The 18,184-nt window shown below is 39.2% G+C and overlaps 1 protein-coding gene across 1 annotated transcript in view; it reads left to right on the forward strand.

The window, feature by feature from the left end:
• Nucleotides 1–12,949, forward strand: part of NSG2 (neuronal vesicle trafficking associated 2) — a 60,229-nt gene extending 47,280 nt beyond the window's left edge. The window contains exons 4-5 of the mRNA XM_007424350.3: nt 8,298–8,408; nt 9,398–12,949. Of these exons, the coding sequence (XP_007424412.1) occupies nt 8,298–8,408; nt 9,398–9,589 (303 nt within the window). The 3' untranslated portion in view covers nt 9,590–12,949. The remainder of the gene's footprint in view (nt 1–8,297; nt 8,409–9,397) is intronic.
• The last annotated feature ends 5,235 nt before the right edge of the window (nt 12,950–18,184 follow it).

The following is an 18,184-nucleotide window of genomic DNA, read 5'->3' on the forward strand; positions in this document are numbered from 1 at the left end:
CATTCCATCATGGGATGTCCCAGTCCTTAATCCCCTCTCTGGTTGAACATCAATTTGAAGCTGCTGGGAGAGGCAGTCTACTAGTTTGGGGTGAGATATTATCAGTATACAGGTTATATCCAGTTATACTGAGAGTCCCTAACTCTAACCCATGGACAGCAGGTCCACAATTTGGAGGTCTTCATCAATCATAGATCCTGCAAGTAGAAGCCAGGGCAGGAGTGCTTTTGGCCTGTGTATCTGACCTAGAACAGGAGGCACTAAATATTGTCACTCAAGCCTTTACCATCTCCTGTATGGATTACTTTATATGGGGCTGCCTTTGAAGACCACCAGAAACCTCAGTTGGTGCAAATCATAGCAGTCAATAAGCTAACTGGACAGTCTTGATACTGCCATATAATACCATTGCTATGCGCCCCGCACTGGATACCAATATGTTTCCAAGTGCAATTCAAGGTGCTGGTTATCACCTATAAAACATTATAAGGCTCAGGGCCTGGGTATCTTTGAGACTGCTTATCCCATGGGGTCAGAGAATGCCTACTGAAAGTTTCCAACTATCAAGATATGAGAAGGGAGGGGGCACGAAAGGGGGTATTCTCTGTCGGTATTGCCCTTCTTTGGAATAGCTTACCTCTGAGCCAAGGGCAGCTTCTACTCCCATGGCCTTCTGGAAGCTTGTAAAAATATGGTTGTTTTGCAAGGCCTTTGGGATTTGAGTGTTGTAAGCAAACAATGCCAGGAATATTGTAACTATTTCTTAGATTAATTATAATGTGTAACTGTAATTATGTGTATTTGTTTTCATTATATAGTATTGTATATAATAAAAGCTGCACTGGCTTTGGATGTTCTTGTACAGTATTTAGAATCAACTGACTGAAGCAGGCTATAAATTAATTAAAGCATTTCTCTATGGATCCTATTATGCTCACTCCACTTCCTCCAGGAGTGGGAAGAAACCAAGTTTCATTTTGAAACCCGTCACGTCTAGGTTGTGTATGTGTCAGGCAAGTTTTCCACAGAACAATTTTTAAAAAGTTGCTACCATTTTGGTCCCATTAGCCTTCTTCTAAATGTAAACCTCCCACCCAAATGTAAAACATTTAGTACTTTAATACATCTGCTTAGAAAAGAGCATTTTATAACTCACCCAGTGCTTGTTAAGCAAACGGTAATTGTTATTCCCTCACTGGAAGTTTAGGACTTGGCAATGGAATATGTCTCATAACTGCAACCTGGCTCCACAAACATTTAAGACATAAAATCCATTAGGATCCAAGCAAGCTCCCGAAATGATATTATGAGATGGAGTTTGGCCAGTCTAATTGAGCCAGCTGCTTAATTTAATTATTTGACAAATTACTTGGAAACATGATGTACTTGTTTGTTCTGTCATCTCATTGATCTCAGAATAGCAGGGCAGGGAGAATTAGCAGCAGAGCTATCACCTCAGTAGGCAGGCTCTTAGTGACAAGATGTGCAAAGCAAACTGGGCAATGATGACATTAGAGGTCCCCAAAAGAGAAAAAAAGTTGGAAGAGACATGGCTTTTTTTTTTCAGTGAAAAACATATTTTGAAGAATCAGAGTCTAATTTATTCTATCTATCTGGTGCTTTTATTAAAGAAACCTCAGTCTGTTCCTACCTTTAAGCTCTCCTAAATTCTATGTACACCCTATTTTGAAGTAACGTTTCCTAGTCTAAGCATGAGAACTTTCTAAATAGTAGCTGGATCTCTCTACAGAATATGTAGAGCTGCTCCCTAACAAAGCCTTTTCTCCAGTTGCACTCCATGCTCCATGTATTGTGGCTTTTAGAGCATAGGAAGACCAGCTTATTCTGGGGTGGGAAAAGTAGGAGAATCTTACCACTATCTCATGGTGGAATGGTGCCACCATTGTTCCACAGTGAGATTCTAGAAGGGGTGGGTGATAGTGAAAGGGGAAGGAGAACTGTAATACCATGGAAAGGAAGAGCATAAAGATCCATCCTTCATATTATAGGGACCCACAGAATGTATCTTGCTTGCTTCTTCTGCCAAACTTTCCCTGCACCTGTATGTGTGGTTTGGACCAAATGATGAACCCTGCAACTAATATCAGTGTCCAAATGGGAAATTCATTAAGCTTATGAATTCACTACTCAGCCAGTTTCAAATAGAGCCAAAGCATTTGTTTAATATCATCAAGCTTTCCAACATGCCCTTGTCCTCTGTTTTTAAAGTGTATTTTTGTGAGAGGCACTATTAATAGATGGCTCATCTATATAAGGCATGGATAGCCAATGATGCTAACAAGCACCAAAAATGTTTCCTGTGTTTTCTAAAATCAGTGGTGATGTTAAGAAGCACTTTCAAATATATTTCCGTTGCTTCTTATTTTAGTGAAAATTTCTGTGGACAAACTTCTGTGGGATCATCAACTGAAACCAGGAGGAATGGGAATGGAAGATGTAGTGCATTCTGGAGAACCTCATTTCTTATGTTTTTTGCTGCCACTCCCCTTCCCTCCCTCCCTCCAGGTTGCACCTGGGTTTACAGGACAGCATTTAGGTAACAAATAATATTGACTATATGGGTTGATTCTGAATCAGCTGTGCACTAAAATAAGGTTATTCAAGCTGTCCAGATCAAACCCAGGTAAGCTGTAGCTGTTTTTTCATTAGTCAAGATCAGCCAATGAATAGATGGGATCATGGAGTTGTGATAATAGTAATTAAGTTAAAGGGAATTAAATATGTGGCTTCCACTTTCAATGCTATTGCACATTTATTTCCTTATGCAGTTGAGTCTAACAGGAAAACATTATAACCTGGAGTTCCATGTAAACACAAGAGATCTGGTTTTGAAAAGAATGGGAACTTCCCATTAAGCTACTAGAAGTCAAATCTCATGAAATATGATAAAATGGGAGGAGGCATTAGGAAAAATGAAAGTGCTGAAGCATAAATTATTATAAAAAGCAGATTTTCCACTGTGGACTAAGGATCTTTTATGGAAGGTTCCTTCTGGGCAAATATTCCCCTAAGACTGGAGAAGGACAAGGCTTTGCCCTAACGCAAAACAATGGAAACAAGGCATATAAGGAAGGATAGCATGTATCCTGGTTATCTTCAATGAAACTATGCTTGATAAAACCTTACTTGATTGACTTAGTACATTTGAATGTACTCGTAGTGCTACAAAAGAATACAACAGTAAAAACAAGTCCAGTAAAATTCAGAAAGTAATATTAAACAAAATATATGCTAAAATATGGGAGATACATTTATTTATTTATTTAGTGGACTTGTCCCCGCCCATCTCCCCACAATGGGGGACTCTGGGCAGTTTACATCAAATTAAAATCATAAATACATAATTAAAAGTTATAAAAAGAGAACCACACTACAGAGATAGAAAAAAGATTAAAAGATCCAAGAGGCCAATAGAGGCCACACCAGGCTGCTAAGGGGCTAGCCAACCCCATTTCTGACATCCTCCCTCCCTGCCCCAGGCCAGATGGCAGAGCCAAGTCTTCAAATCCCTCCAAAAGGCCGGGAGTGAGGGGGCCTGTCTCACCCCCGGGGGGCAAGATGTTCCAAAGGGCGGGGGCTACAGCAGAGAAGTCCACCTTCTGGACCCCGCTAATCAGAGTTCTTTTACCGAGGGGGTCCAGAGCATGCCCTCTCTGTGAGATTGGGTGGGACAGGTTGAAATCGTGGGGGCGAGGTGGTCCCTCAGGTAGCCTGGCCCCATGCCATGTAGGGCTTTAAAGGTGATAACCAACACCTTGAATTGGACCCAGAAGCAAACCGGTACCCAATGCAGCTCACGGAGCAAAGGTGTTATATGGGTCCTTCTTCGGGCCCCAAAAATTGCTTGCGCGGCTGCATTCTGGACCAGCTGAAGCTTCCGGATACTCTTCAAGGGTAGCCCCATGTAGAGCGCATTGCAGTAGTCTATCTGGGAGATAACAAGGGCATGAGTGACCGTATACATATTTTAAGTGTGGTCATAAATTAATTATATAATTGCATTTCAGTCAAAAGATATAAAATTAGAATACGTTTAATGCTGGAAGTGCCACCCTTCAACTTCAGAAAATTAATTTCCATAGCAGCACAAGATAGTACCTGCCTTTCTGATACATCTTTGGGGATAAGGTGGGACAACAGGTGCATGGAAAGGATTGCTGTTTATAGCCTTTCTGTTATTACCCTCCTTCTATTTTTTTGCTTTCCTTTAGTGGGGATTTATATTGCTGTGAGATTGGTTTGTGTTAGGTTTTATTAGTTCATTTGTCTGATCATGTGTTATTTGAATAATAATCAAGTTCTGCATTTTCGAGAGAATTTGGAACATAGTAACTCATTTATCACTCCTACTTTTCCCTCCAGTCCCTAAATGGCTTCATTTGCTTACTAGACTTGAATTTCTGCTGTCATTTTATCCCAGATCAATTTTGTATTAGACAATTTCATGTATGTACCATGGAATATTTCTGTGAGTGCATGGAACTGAGAGGAGGAAGAAATGAGAAAAGGAATAGTCTTTGAATCTGAGTTACAAAATGGCACACTCACCGACTGAACTTTACTATTCTTTAAAAGAATCCGTGAAATTACGTGGTTTATAATAATAGTTGCAAACTTGACACGTTGCTTTAAAATCGGGGGCTGTGATGGCTACAATTTGTTTCTCATAAGGAGAGGTTTCAAGCTCGTTCAAATGTTAATTGTGGGTAACCGGGTATGGACATGCACACCCACATTGACCCAGAATATGTATTCATTCTGCTTGCTTTGAATGTTGTGTTGGGCTGAGAGAGTAAGGAGATTGCAATCTGATAGGAAGAATGATGATAGAAAACCAAGGCAAGCTGAACTGAAAACAGGCTGCAAGTTAATATACATCAGAGGAAGGAAGAGCTTGAATGGAGAATGCCACTAAATACACATTCTTTACTGCTGGTTTTACTTCCCATCTGATTGTTTTAAAGTTTCTATTTTATAGAGCAGTGTTCCTCAACGTTGGCAATTTTAAGATATGTGGACTTCAACTCCTAGAATTCCCCAGCCAGCATGGGGAGTTGAAGTCCACATATCTTAAAGTTGCTAAGGTTGAGGAACCCTGCTATAGAGTATTTTAGTGTATGCTTTAACCTACCATTGTAATTGCTTGAATTGTATTGTCAGCAACTCTGAGATTTTTTTTTTAATAGGAAGTGGTAGACAAAGATTTACACAAAGAAATAAACAAATAAGCTATGGGAAAAACAGAGGGCTATTGCATTCATAGCTTGCTTACAGCTTTCCCCCATATATTTAGGCTAGATAGGATTTTGCCCTTATTTAGTTCAATATTTCTTATGCTCTTCAGAGAAAGAGGGAAGTGGTTTCAATTTTGTAGGTTGTGGTAGAACTATCTAAGAGGCGAAAGCAGTAGGGCTGGGCAGATTAACTGACTGATTGATTGATTACTATGACAAGCTTCCTGAATATCACAAGAGACAGAACCAATCTGGCTTCTACGAGTGCTCTGAAGGGGCACTTTGCTTCTACAGAATGTTAATGAGGCATCCCTTTGAAGCCATGCTAACAAGCAAAGCAGTGGCCCACTGTACTTTGTTCCATGGTGTGGCACAGCAGCACTGATTCTTTTGATAACTGTGTCTACAGCAGTGTTTCTCAACCTCAGCAACTTTAAGATGGGTAGATTTCAACTCCCAGAATTCCTCAGCCAGCAGGCTTTCTTTTTGTTGTGGCCAAAACCTGGCTTACCTAAAGCAATCAAATCACTTTGAAGATATAACGTAATTTTATTTGCATGCAATCAATAAACAGTCTATTCTGGGCTCCCAGCAAAGCACTGACCTCAGCAACTTTAAGATGGGTGGACTTCAACTCCCAGAATTCCTCAGCCAGCATGACTGGCTAGGGAATTCTGGGAGCTGAAGTCTACCCATCTTAAAGTTGCTGAGGTTGAAAAACACTGGTCTACAGACATGAAACATCTGACTGAGGCAGATCAGCACTGTTTCAACACTTTGTCAGGACACAACTCTTTGTCAAGGCATAGTCTTTGTCAACATCCTCTTCAAGATGTTTTGCATCCTTGAGACAGAGGGCCTCAACACTCTGATTCCTTGAGGCAGATTGCAGTCAGTCTGCCTTAGCCTAGAAAGCAAAAATATTGGAGGCTCTTTAAGAAAGAACAGTGATGCTTTGGCCATAAGATATGTTGGCTGCCCTTGGACTGTGGTGTACCTAGGTAGCTTTCAACCTTGCATTTAAAGATTTGTGGGAGAAGAGGGTCATAATGTCATATCTTCAGTTGTAAAAGTAATATTTCTGTTTCTGGTTATACTGTGCTTCCAGGTTTTACTGAATTCCTGATATGTTACAGCAAGCAAGCATTTTGTTGTTCCTAATAAAAAACGGTTATCAGTTTTGCATTAAACAGATATTTGCAAATCAGCTTTCTTTTTGTTGTGGCCAAAACCTGGCTCACCTAAAGCAGTCAAATCACTTTGAAGGTACAACATAATTTTATTTGCATGCAAGCGATAAACAGTATGTTCTGGGCTCCCAGCAAAGCATTGACAATTTGCTGAACAGCTGTGAGCAAAAGCAGAACCAGAGTTCATCTACCTTTGGCCCACTGCATTACAAAGGCAAGACAAAGAAAAAGGCAGACCCAGTAGAAATGACAGTGTGTTGTTGGAATATTTTAGGTAAACCCATCCCTGTGACCTTCTTGTTATTTATCCCTTCCTATTAAGTCAGCATGTTCCTACTAACTCAACATTTCTGAGATATGGTCAGTGAATAGAAACAGTTTGGTTCACTGGGCCACAGGCTCCTGACTGAGTCTTCTCCCTGTCGCCACTCAGGGTCAATTCAGCTTGCCGTGAATGTTTTCTGACAAGGGCACTGTAAGCAGTTCATACATATTTGGGGGGGGGGGCATCTCATAGGTTTGGTAGTGAATGCAGCATCCATGTGTATGGGGGAGCATTCCTTTTACCACCATATTTTCTTGAAGAAAAACAATACATGTTAGAAGCAAAAATAATAAAATGTTCGGTATTGAAGATATACATGCCCCACCAGTTGCCCCAGTTATAATGCCTTTTTAAAAAGAAAAAGAGGGAGCATGATGCAATGAGCATTGTTGTTTTGGGCTTACTCAAACCAGGCACTGAGGCTGGATTATTTCCTGCCTCCTCCTTCCTGCCTCATCTCCTATTCTCTGGAGGGGTAATTGAGCAAGTCGGACAGGGCAGCGCCAATATACTCGGGATGGGTCAGCATTTATACTTGAAGCATGCTGCGGCCAGTAACTCCTCTTTCTGTCATTTTCATCCAGAAGTTCGTGTTTTCACCTTGATCTGTTTCTAGATCAATCTCAGTGGGGAAACTTTGTTATTTTGACCCTTGGCTTCCTAGGTGTCCTTGTGTCCTCATTAGCAAACTGAAACACATCTTGGTGATGTTTAGAATTGCATATTTTATGTTTTTCTGCCTACATATTAGATGCCAGTCCATATTAGCTTGCTTGCCTTGTACGCACTACAACTTCAAGAAGTTCATAATTTCAGATGTTAATGGTTGTTACTGTTGGTTGCAGTCAGCCAGATGTTTAGACCGGATTTGGCATTTTTATCCACCTATTGAGTCCTTCCCAAGGACCTGGGATAAGAGGATATTGTTGTTTGATGGTGTGAAGAGTTTTGTTGTTGTTGTTACTATTATTATTATGGTTTTATCCTGCTCTCGCTCTCTGTCTCTCTCTCTCTGTCTCTCTCTCTCCTTCTATCTCAAGGCAGTGGACATACCTAATACTCTTGCTTCCTATTTTCCGTGCAACAACAACCCTGGGAGTGGTTGGGTTGAGAGAGAGGGAGTGGCCCAAAGCATTCTGGTGGGTTTCATGCCTAAGGCAGGCCTAGAACTCACAGTCTCCTGATTTCTAGGCCAGCACCTTAACCACTACACCAAATTGGGCCTCTAATATCTAATATCTCTTCCTGAATAGTTGCTGTAGTCTTTTCCAGTTTGGCTTTCTATCTCCAATACAGTAGCATCTCCATAGTTATTAATCTGCTTTCCTAGAGCTAATGTACGCTTTCAGAAAATATACTGAATCTGATACTCATTTTAATATCTGTGATGACAGGAATTAAGAACTGCATGTTGTGCTAAAAGAACCACAGCCACCACCCTGTTCTGTTAAACTGACTAAAAATACAAATGATTTCCTCAGGAGCTAACATTCATGACAACAGATTAAATTTATCCTTGTTTTGCAGGTCACTATTCTCATAAGCCTGGCTCTTGCATTCCTTGCCTGCATAGTCTTTCTCGTGGTATACAAAGCTTTTACCTACGACCACAGTTGCCCAGATGGATTTGTTTATAAGGTAAGAAGTCTGGGATGGATGATCTGTCTCTGCTAGTGATAGAATCTAGTTGAGTGCATGACTACAGCTTAGTCCTGCCTTTCTCTGTCAGGATTGAAGATATAATTTGTGCCAACATGCTGGAAAGTGGTTAGTGCTTTAGGAAATAAAGGTTTGCAGCCTCAATTATTTTGAATCTGACAGGTATAAATCTTCAAGCAGACGGCAGCCACCCACCCTTATCTATTTTTGAACAGGCTGACAAAAACGAGTTTTTTGACTCAGCCTAGTCTCTGTATCAGACTAAAAAATGTAAGAGGCATTTTGGAAGTTTTGGGACGTCTTTATTGATTCTCAATTTATTCTCACAGAATAAAAGGAGGAATAGGAGTAGGAAAGTGAAACAAAGTCTTGTTGAACTTCATGTTTATTACATCCAAGTGCTCTAGTCTGTTCATCGGCCCATACCGTACACAGAGTTGGATTGAGAACACACGTGCTTGTAGATCTGCTGTGGTTTACAGGACTATCCTAAGAAGAAATTGCATACAGGAAAGAAAAATTTTCTTTCGGATTGAACTCAGCTCCTGGGGACTCCTTGGGTAGATCCATGCAGTTATTTTGACAACAATACAGAATGGTTTGCCGTTGCTTTTTTCAAATTTCCTATTTCTTATTTCCTACTCTAGTCCTCAGCCCTGAGGTTTCTTGGTGGTCACTCATTCAAATAATAGTCAGGTCCAACCTTTGGTTTAGCCTTTTGAGATTAGCCAACTTCAACTAGATGCTGCCATGGAGTTGGGATTGGTAGCTAGAATTGCAGTCAAAATATTCAAACTTTTTCAGGATGAGCTATGTTGAGATAGATAGATAGATAGATAGATAGATAGATAGATAGATAGATAGATAGATAGATAGATGGATGGATGGATGGATGGATGGATGGATGGATGGATGGATGGATGGGTTGTAATTAGTATTAACGGTTACTGCTTTTTCTTGATCCCCAGCATAAGAGGTGCATTCCAGCCTCTCTCGACGCTTACTATTCAGCTCAGGATTCCAACTCCCGGGGCAGATTCTACACTGTCATCAGCCATTACAGCATGGCCAAGCAAACCAGCTCGCGGTCTGTATCCCCTTGGCTTTCTTCAGGATCGGTAAATCACGAAAATAAGGCCACTAAGACAGAAGGCCATTAAAGCCATGCAATGGCCTGGGGATGGAGGGAGTGGGAAAACCACATCATGTCTCTAAATCATTGCTCTAGTTCAGAGAGGGCGCCTTGCTAATCAGTGCGACAAGAATACGCTAATTCCAAGTGCAGGTGTCATCTTAATGGATAGTTTTCTCTCTTTCATTCATTCTCACCCTCCCCTTTAGTGCATTGTTCTCGTTAATTTGTAACTAAGTCAGGATCTTGTACAAAGGCATGTTAGGTGTTGACTATATCTCACAATGTACAAATATTTTTAAAACCATTGCCGAATATTTGTTAAGAAAATAAAAATGAAACAAAAAAAGAAAACCCAGAAAACATTGACAAGAAGGTAAAAGAAATGGCAAACATAATTTATCAGGCCTTTCTGGGCTGAGAAAACAGCCTTGAAACTTGGCAAAAAAAAAAAAAAAAGTGGGGAATTTGTTTATCACAATGTGACATGAAAGGAAAGTTCAGATTGATGGAGGAACTTTATAGCGCACAACCATCATATACAAATAAAATATATAATTGTATGGGCAAAAATCCAGCATCAAATAGTTTTCAAGGGACAGTGATGTTATGTAGATGCTTTTAAAGCAATTTAGCACTCCATTAGTGCACCAATATGCATAGTTCTGTCTCTAACATTGAAATGAATGGGAAAGCCCTTACACACAAGGAAACTCCTGTCTCTTTACCAGAAGCCCCACACATGCATTAAACTATTGGATTGTGGCTACTAATCTTCGGTTGCTTCTCACAGAGGGAAATATTAGCCATGAAAGTGAATATAAGCAGCTTCCTGGGTGTCTCCTGACTGCCAGTGCAATTTTCAGTACAGCAATCCTGCCCTCCCACAGCCCAAAACCGAATGCCAAAGTTCAGAAACAACAAATCAAATTAGACCTGGCAAAAGAGGGTGGACTGCTGTCTCACAAGGGCCCAAGTTTCTAGGTGAATTTGAGATAGAGACAAATGTTGTAGAAGGGAAGCAGATTTTATTTTGATTCCCCAAGGAGTATGACAGGCTTATATCCCCTTGGCTACTGGGAATCCTGCTCAATAGCGCAATGGACAGATGCCACCGCAAATGTCCCATCACATGGCCAGCCACTCTTACAACAGAGAGCTTCAAAGGAGCACAGAGATAGCCTGTTTTTTGGTATGCTTGCCAAAATAAAAATAAAAAATGGTTAGCCAAGCAGGTGTGTTATCACGCAAATGAAGTGTTGCTAGAGATGCATAATAAAAGGAACTAGCCCTGGTATCTGCTAGTAACCACCATGACCCCAAAATGATGAAATAATGCATTATGACATCACGAGGCATATGGCTGCCCTTTCATAGCCCAAGACTGGGTGCAAGTCCGCAATAAACAAATTTTGCCTTGTGACATTATGACATATATTTCATCACTTGCCCTCCTTATGTCTATGGGTACCAGATAGCTTCAGAAAATTCTCATCCTCATTGCCGAGGCCCATTTTCATTCCTGGAATCTGAAACAGTTGAATAATTTTGTACTCTCCTCAAGATACAAAAGAGATAAAAAAACCCCACCCAACCCAAAAACCCTAGACTTGTAAGCAGCAAATAGTTTTTTAAAGTGGAAATTAGATTAGATGTAGCACAAGCTGGAACAGGGATATTGGCTATCAGCTTCAAATTTTCTGCAATAGGGATCATGAAGGAGATATTGGTTTTCCTGTGTATTGGACAGTATTGGAAGAAAGATATCTAATTAAATTAGCACATTCTGTAGATGATGAGTAGGTTACAGAAAGAATTTTATGAGTATAACCTTGCCATTTTATGCCACATTTGCATGCTGGGATTTTCAAATTCCTCCCTCTTTAATTGTCCTTCACCCTATACAATGACTAAACATTTTTTTAAAGAAATGCAAAATAATTTTAAAAGTCACCTGTGACATAATGTCAGAGCAGCTGTGGAATAAACCACCACCAACAACAAAAACCCATGTGTATTTCTATACAATGTCATGTAATCATGGCATGTTCATCTTGTCATATCATAGCTTCACTCTTTAAGAGGATTCTCCCACCTATCTCTATGGGTTCATTTTTACTCATGAAACCAACATCTAATACCACTGTCAATATGTAGATGGGAAAGAGATATGGGGCTACTTATCAGAAGCCATTTTTTTCTCTCACAAAAAGAATCCATGTGTGTTTCAAAAATCAAGTATACACACTGCTCCCAATGGAATATAATGCATATGTTATTTTGCATTGAGTCCTTGGCACCATTTAGGAAATTGTGTTATACAAGGCCAGGCTGCTAGTGCAGCTGAGTTAGTACTGATGACCTTGGCAGACAGTGGCACTCCATAGTTTCACCAATTGTATCAATTAAGGCCACATGATTCAACCACTTCAGGGTCTGATCAGTGCTTAGATGCAAGACTCAAATCACATGAGTCCAGTCATGGAAGTAAATGTGCTACATAGATTAATATTACAGCTACTGTAAATTCATCTTTGGTAAATAAAATATGCTGGATTTTTATCAGAAGTTTTCAGAGTTCCACAAATTGGCTTCCATGAAATCATAAGAGCCATTTAAAATTGTAGAAATTACTGAATAAATGCACAGGAGGAAACAGTTCAAGAGTGTAAGTGTTTGACCTAATACATCATATTAGGAAACTCTGTGATCTCATGTAGTTTATGCTTTATAATATATATACAGAGGTTTGAATGAGTTATGTATTTAAATATTATTGGTTTTGCAGAGCTGGTTTGTGTCAAATTAACCTTCAGTTTCATGAAGAAAAAAGAAACCAAGGGTGTGATACACCAAAATATTAATTTGTATTAATAGGAGTTGCTTGGGAGTGGTCAATGGGGGAATTCTTGGCTGAATATTCCCAAATTATGCAAATTAAATTACCCCTGAATGCAGAGAAAAACTAAGCAAACTAGAACTGATTCAAAGTTAATCAAACTGTCACTAAGACAGAGTCTTAAAGATGAGCCCCCAAATCAGATATCTGGTTTATATTTTTCCTGCAAGAAAAAAAAGCCCACTCTACTGGAGATGGAAAACAAAAGAAGTAATGATAAATGGTTGTATAATGTAGCCAAAACTGTAGTGCCAAATCTCATTGTCTTTTTATTCCTGTCTCTAACTCTTTCTTCTTCATACTACATCTGTAAATCCATTTCTCATCTAAAATGTAAAAAACCATTGGAAAAAAAGAAAACAATGTCCAGAACAGCTACTGGATGATTTATAATTTTGTGGTTATTGTATGTCAGTAGGTAGAAGAGACTGAAGTATTTTTGGTGTAGTTCTTGACCTTTTCTGACAGGACAAATAAAATTAGATGTGTCTGAGAGTCTCAACTATTGTGGTACCATTATTTCCTTCCCTTTTCTCACTAAGAATTTAGAGGGGTATGATAAACATGTTAGGAATTGTAAAATATGGATTTTGCATGTTTATCTCACTTCTCACAAAACATAGTATCTATCCTCAGAATTCTGAACACCTTTTAGAGAAATATGTAGGTGACTGACTTACCTCAGATCAACTTTACTTCAGATCAACTCAGATCATGGGTCGATCTTGTTCAGTACCATTTTCCCTAGGAATAGTGACCCAATTGTTAGTTTCAGGTCTCAACTGGCATCTACCCATCAAGTATATTAAAGGCTGCATGAGTGCAACGAGTTACACCTCAAAATGGGTGGGGCCCCCACAGTTCAAGCATGCAGCTGCTGACAATCTTGCTTAGACATCAGCCACCCACATACACCAGCAACCACACCACATGCCTGACATATACTTGAACATTTTGCTACCCTCACTAATTTTAAGATCCAAGCAGAACTTACTCTGCACAAACTAATACCCTTTCTGGGAGGAGGGAGGTAGCAGAAAATTGTTCCTAAAAAGTGTTCAACCACTAAGAAAAGTCAACAAAACTATGATTGAATTAATATCATGCTAAGAAACAGAGACAATAATCACAGTTCCCTCAACTTCAGCTAAGTTCAGTGAGATGGATAAATTGAAGCCTGCTCTACGCTGTTTGATAAAATTGTTGTCTATCTCCAAAATACTTGCTCCTAATGAAAAAGAAATCAGGTAAAAAGGGACTCATATATATGCACAGGCAGCTCCAGAAATTGGGGAGGACAAAGATAATGATTAAGCAAAGATATTACAAATGCACTCTTACTGCCAATTAGGGGTGAATGATGCATATCATTGCAACAGTTATGCATAAGTACACACCCACACGGACCCATTCTCTTTATTCATTGCTTCTTCTGGGATGAACTTTACATATGAGAAATGCATGCATGTACCAGCCCCTAATAATGACATGCTTAACAATGTGTGATCCAAGTTCTATCTTATGTGGAAGCTTTTGTATTTCTGCAGTCTCTCTGCTGCAGAGAATTGCATTGTAAATAAATAAATTGCAAATAAATTGCAAATTGCAAATAAATTGCATCACAGCGTGACTTGGAGAGGGGAAGACACTGCTCCCCATGTGTTGACATCTCCATGCAAGCCATCCCTTGCCAGGGCAAGGGATGGCTTAAACACAAGGTAAAATCTAGTTCATGGAAACTAAGGCTATCAAGCAAAATTAGTCACGGTGGGTATTACAATCTTTCAATGCTAACTGTTGTCGTACATGATTGGGAAGTATCACATAGTTTGAGTCCAGCCCTTGGGCTTTCCCAAAATATGTATTTACAAATGAGAAAAATGCAGACAAGGTGGAAACAATGCACAGTTCTTTTCTCAGATCTCCACGTAAAGAAGAAAAGCTTCACTTGTGGCAGGATTCACTGTGACTTTACTTAGCCCTCTCTCCTGTTTCCAGTGTCAAGCATTATATTGGTTTTAAAACTATGGTAACAGTTGTTTTTAGGATTAGTTAACAGCAGAATTCAGTGTGGCATTAAAATAAGCTCAACATTAGTCTTAAGAAATGCAAGTAATTGATATTCCCAAGCAGGTATAGATGTATTCTTCATCATGAAACTTCAAACTTTGGGAAATAGAGGAGAAGGTTTCAGTCTGATCCCATATTAGTCTCTTTCAGAAATTCAGCATTGATTGGGAATGCAGAGAAATTAGGGCTCTAGATTTAAAACAGTTTTGCCCACCAGTGAGTTCTGTAATCACAATGAGGCTATCTTTGAATGGATTCTGCCTGATATATGTGTGCATTATTCATGTAACAGAGTTGTTGATTAATAAAAGTTTGCAGAACCTGCCTGAGCAAATTTATCTCTCTTTGGGCAAAAACATTTTGGCTGTGAAATTTTATCACTAGTGGCAGGCAAAAGAGGAATAAGGCCCATTTATTTTAGGAAGGACCAAAACACAAATATTTATGATATTACTGTGTGAACGCCCAACTTAAATGTTTATTTTCAAGAGGAGACTTAACAGTCCAATATTTTGCATGTACATAGAACCTGAAATGGGTTTATTCTAAAGTAACCATTCACTTGATTAGAGCCTAAATAAGCATGGATTTGCAGGTATATTTAGATGTCTCATTGAGTTTGATGGAACTATGTTAATGTGACTGAAATTTTCAAGTCCCTTATCTTTTTTCACAAAATAACCAAAGACTTGGACAGAAATGGCAAAATAAAGATACTCAAGACTGCAGCCAATGCACTTAACTTCAGTTAGCTGTTGAGTTTGAATTACAAGGTACCTCCATTTCTTACATCATAGACACAGACTTATAGATATAAAAGGAAAAAAAAAAACACTGTAAGTTTTGCATTGAGCCATTTAAATTGCCTCTGTAGGGGGAAAAAAAACCTGATGTGGGCTGTTTATAAGTATTTTCTGTTGCATTTTCCTATGGACTCTACTTCCAATCCCCTCATCTTCACCAGCAAGTCTCTTTTGCTCCATTGTGTTTCTCTCTGATACTGTTAAGAGGGAACATTTTTCTATTTTCAGCCACTCTTGTGATTTTGTAAGTGTGATGCTTTTAACTCTGATAGTATTAATAATATTTTGAAAAAAAGAAGCCAGAAATTGGGACAGCAGAGAAATTCAGGATCTTGCAGTAACTGATACTACTGTCAGGAGTTTCTTTGATAGGTTTAGTCCATTTAAAATGTAGAATAATTGGCATCCCCTTGAGTCCAAGCAAAGATGGCTGAATTTCTCTGCATCAAAATATTTGGCAGCAGCCAACTGCCAGAGGTATTCATTGACTGGCCCTGGATAAATATTTGCACATAAAAGACATGCAGACATCTCATGACAGCTTGCTTTAGCCTTGCAAAATGACAGGCCCAAACAGCAGGGGACTGAGATATAGATACATATATTTCAAGAATTGTTGTTAGAGTAGTGATTTTGGATCAGATCAGTTATTCTCCATCTATAGCAGTGTTTCTCAACCTTGGCAACTTGAAGATGTGGGGACTTCAACTCCCAGGTTGCCTGGAGAATTTTGGGAGTTGAAATCCCCACATCTTCAAGCTGCCAAGACTGAGAAACACTGATCTACAGCATTGCCAAGTGTTGTGCCAGTTCCAGTGGGTTTTCCCCCTCTTGGGGAGCAGGGGGAGGGGCATGAGAAAGATATATTCACGTGGCTCCCCTTGCTAAATGTGAAAACTTATGTTCCTTCTTGCCACATGTGTTTGCTTGTCTCTTCCTCTCTGAGGCCCATTCTTTTCTTTGTCCATAAAAAAAGAGGACAGGTTGTTATGACGCAGGTGTTCTGCCTGTTTCTCAGACCACCTGAAGTTGGTGAGAGTTGGTGAATGGGAAGGGAGAGAAAGCAATTTAATTGATATTTGAATGTAAAGATTTTAATGCTGAAGTTTTGAACCAATACCTCAGCTAGAATTTAGCTATCATTTGAAATTTGCACCAGAAATCCCCCTCACTTAAAAAAGTTATTAGGAAAACTGTTGGTAAAAACTATATTTGTTAGGCAGAACAAAAGGACATTTGTCTGAAGCAATGTGCATCAAATACATATTTTATAAGTTTTAGTGAAAACTCTTAAAGAAATACCTAGTTGATGAAACAGACTTGGCAGATTTATGAAGATGAGAAACTGAAAGAATCCCAAAATACATTTGTCCTCCTCTACTGGTGGGGAGACAGGAACAGCAAGGAGGAGGAACAGCAGGTTCGGGAGTGTCCAGACTTTGACCGGAGACCAACAGAAACTCCGCAATGTCAATTGCAATTGCAATTGCAACTCTGCAATTGCTAATGCTGAACTGGAAGACTAAGAAGTGGACCTGTCCTTCTCACGTTTTGGAAATTGAAATCTTTGCTTTATAGAAACAAGAACCTTGTAACACATAAACGCTAAAAAAATCTGCTATTGTCTAAGTTTTGTCCATGTTCCAATGGAATGGAATCTTCAGCCATATGGATGGCAGCAGTGAATGAAGTTTGTAAGCATCCATTGTTACTGGCTAGAGAAATTAATAAAAGTAAGCGTCCATTGACAAATATGTAAAATCAATATATGTTTCTGAACAATGCATTTAAAACATGCATTTTTGGACTAAATAAACCTAACGATATACATTATACTGGAAAAATGCACATATTGGGATAATAAAAAATCTGCATGAGAGCAATTCATTGATTTCCCAGACATTTCTATAAAAATGGATTTTCCAGGAAACTAGATGGAACAGAACAATAAGTGCATAGATGTGACAGTGACACAAACTGAATTCCCACTTATCTCTATGTCCCTAATCATTGATGTCTGTGTTATCATGTAAACACATTTCAGCTGGTAAAAACACTTGGAGTCAACAGAATTTTTGACTCCTTGGAGCATTGTTGTTATTTAAAATCTCACTATATGTTGTGTTAAGTATATATGCAAATAGCAGCACATTAAAAAAAAACTATTCTTCTGAATTAATCTAAGTTCTGCTTTTTTGTTGCAAACAGAAGTGCCGGGATTTGTTCTTTGTCAGCTTTAACCATTCAGGTATAGAAAACAAATTCAGAGGAAAGGGAGGTGGCCAAGCAAAGCTTGTTATTATACATGGTAATCCCTGAAGTGCGCCCTAACATTAGAACTTGTCATGACTGACTAAACTGCAACCAAGGGGAAAAACCAAATAGTTCTGCTCTATTCTTGTTACTCTCACTTTACACGGCCCGACTCTGTCCGAATATGGGGAAGATAATTAGCTGTAAACATTTGCCTGGGTTCATGAAACTAAATCAATAATAGAACAACTGTTGAGAACATTAATTAGTTCTGAGTTGCAGGGCATTGGCTAGATATATGTGATCACTTGCCAGTGCAACTGAATTTGCATAGACTGTGCTCCACTTCCCAGAGAGGCTTCATTGGGAGCACCCACCCTCCAGCCTCAGATATCAGACTCAGAAAAAAACAGAATAAGCCTGAAAGTCCTTAGTTCTGGTTTATGAACAAAACCAGTAGGGAAATTTTAACTGTGGCTGTGAGAATCTGCTAACCTAAGAAACTGTAGTCGGTTCAGCCATTTGCTGGATCAGCTGGGAAAAACAAGTAGCATGGTGTGGGCTGACTTGGATTCCAATATATTTATGGGGATTGAAT

This window comes from Python bivittatus, unplaced genomic scaffold, assembly GCF_059951505.1.
Source record: "Python bivittatus isolate LINGU-HERP-01145 unplaced genomic scaffold, Pbiv_v1 ctg000080_np1212, whole genome shotgun sequence".
Classification (NCBI taxonomy): Eukaryota; Metazoa; Chordata; class Lepidosauria; order Squamata; family Pythonidae; genus Python; species Python bivittatus.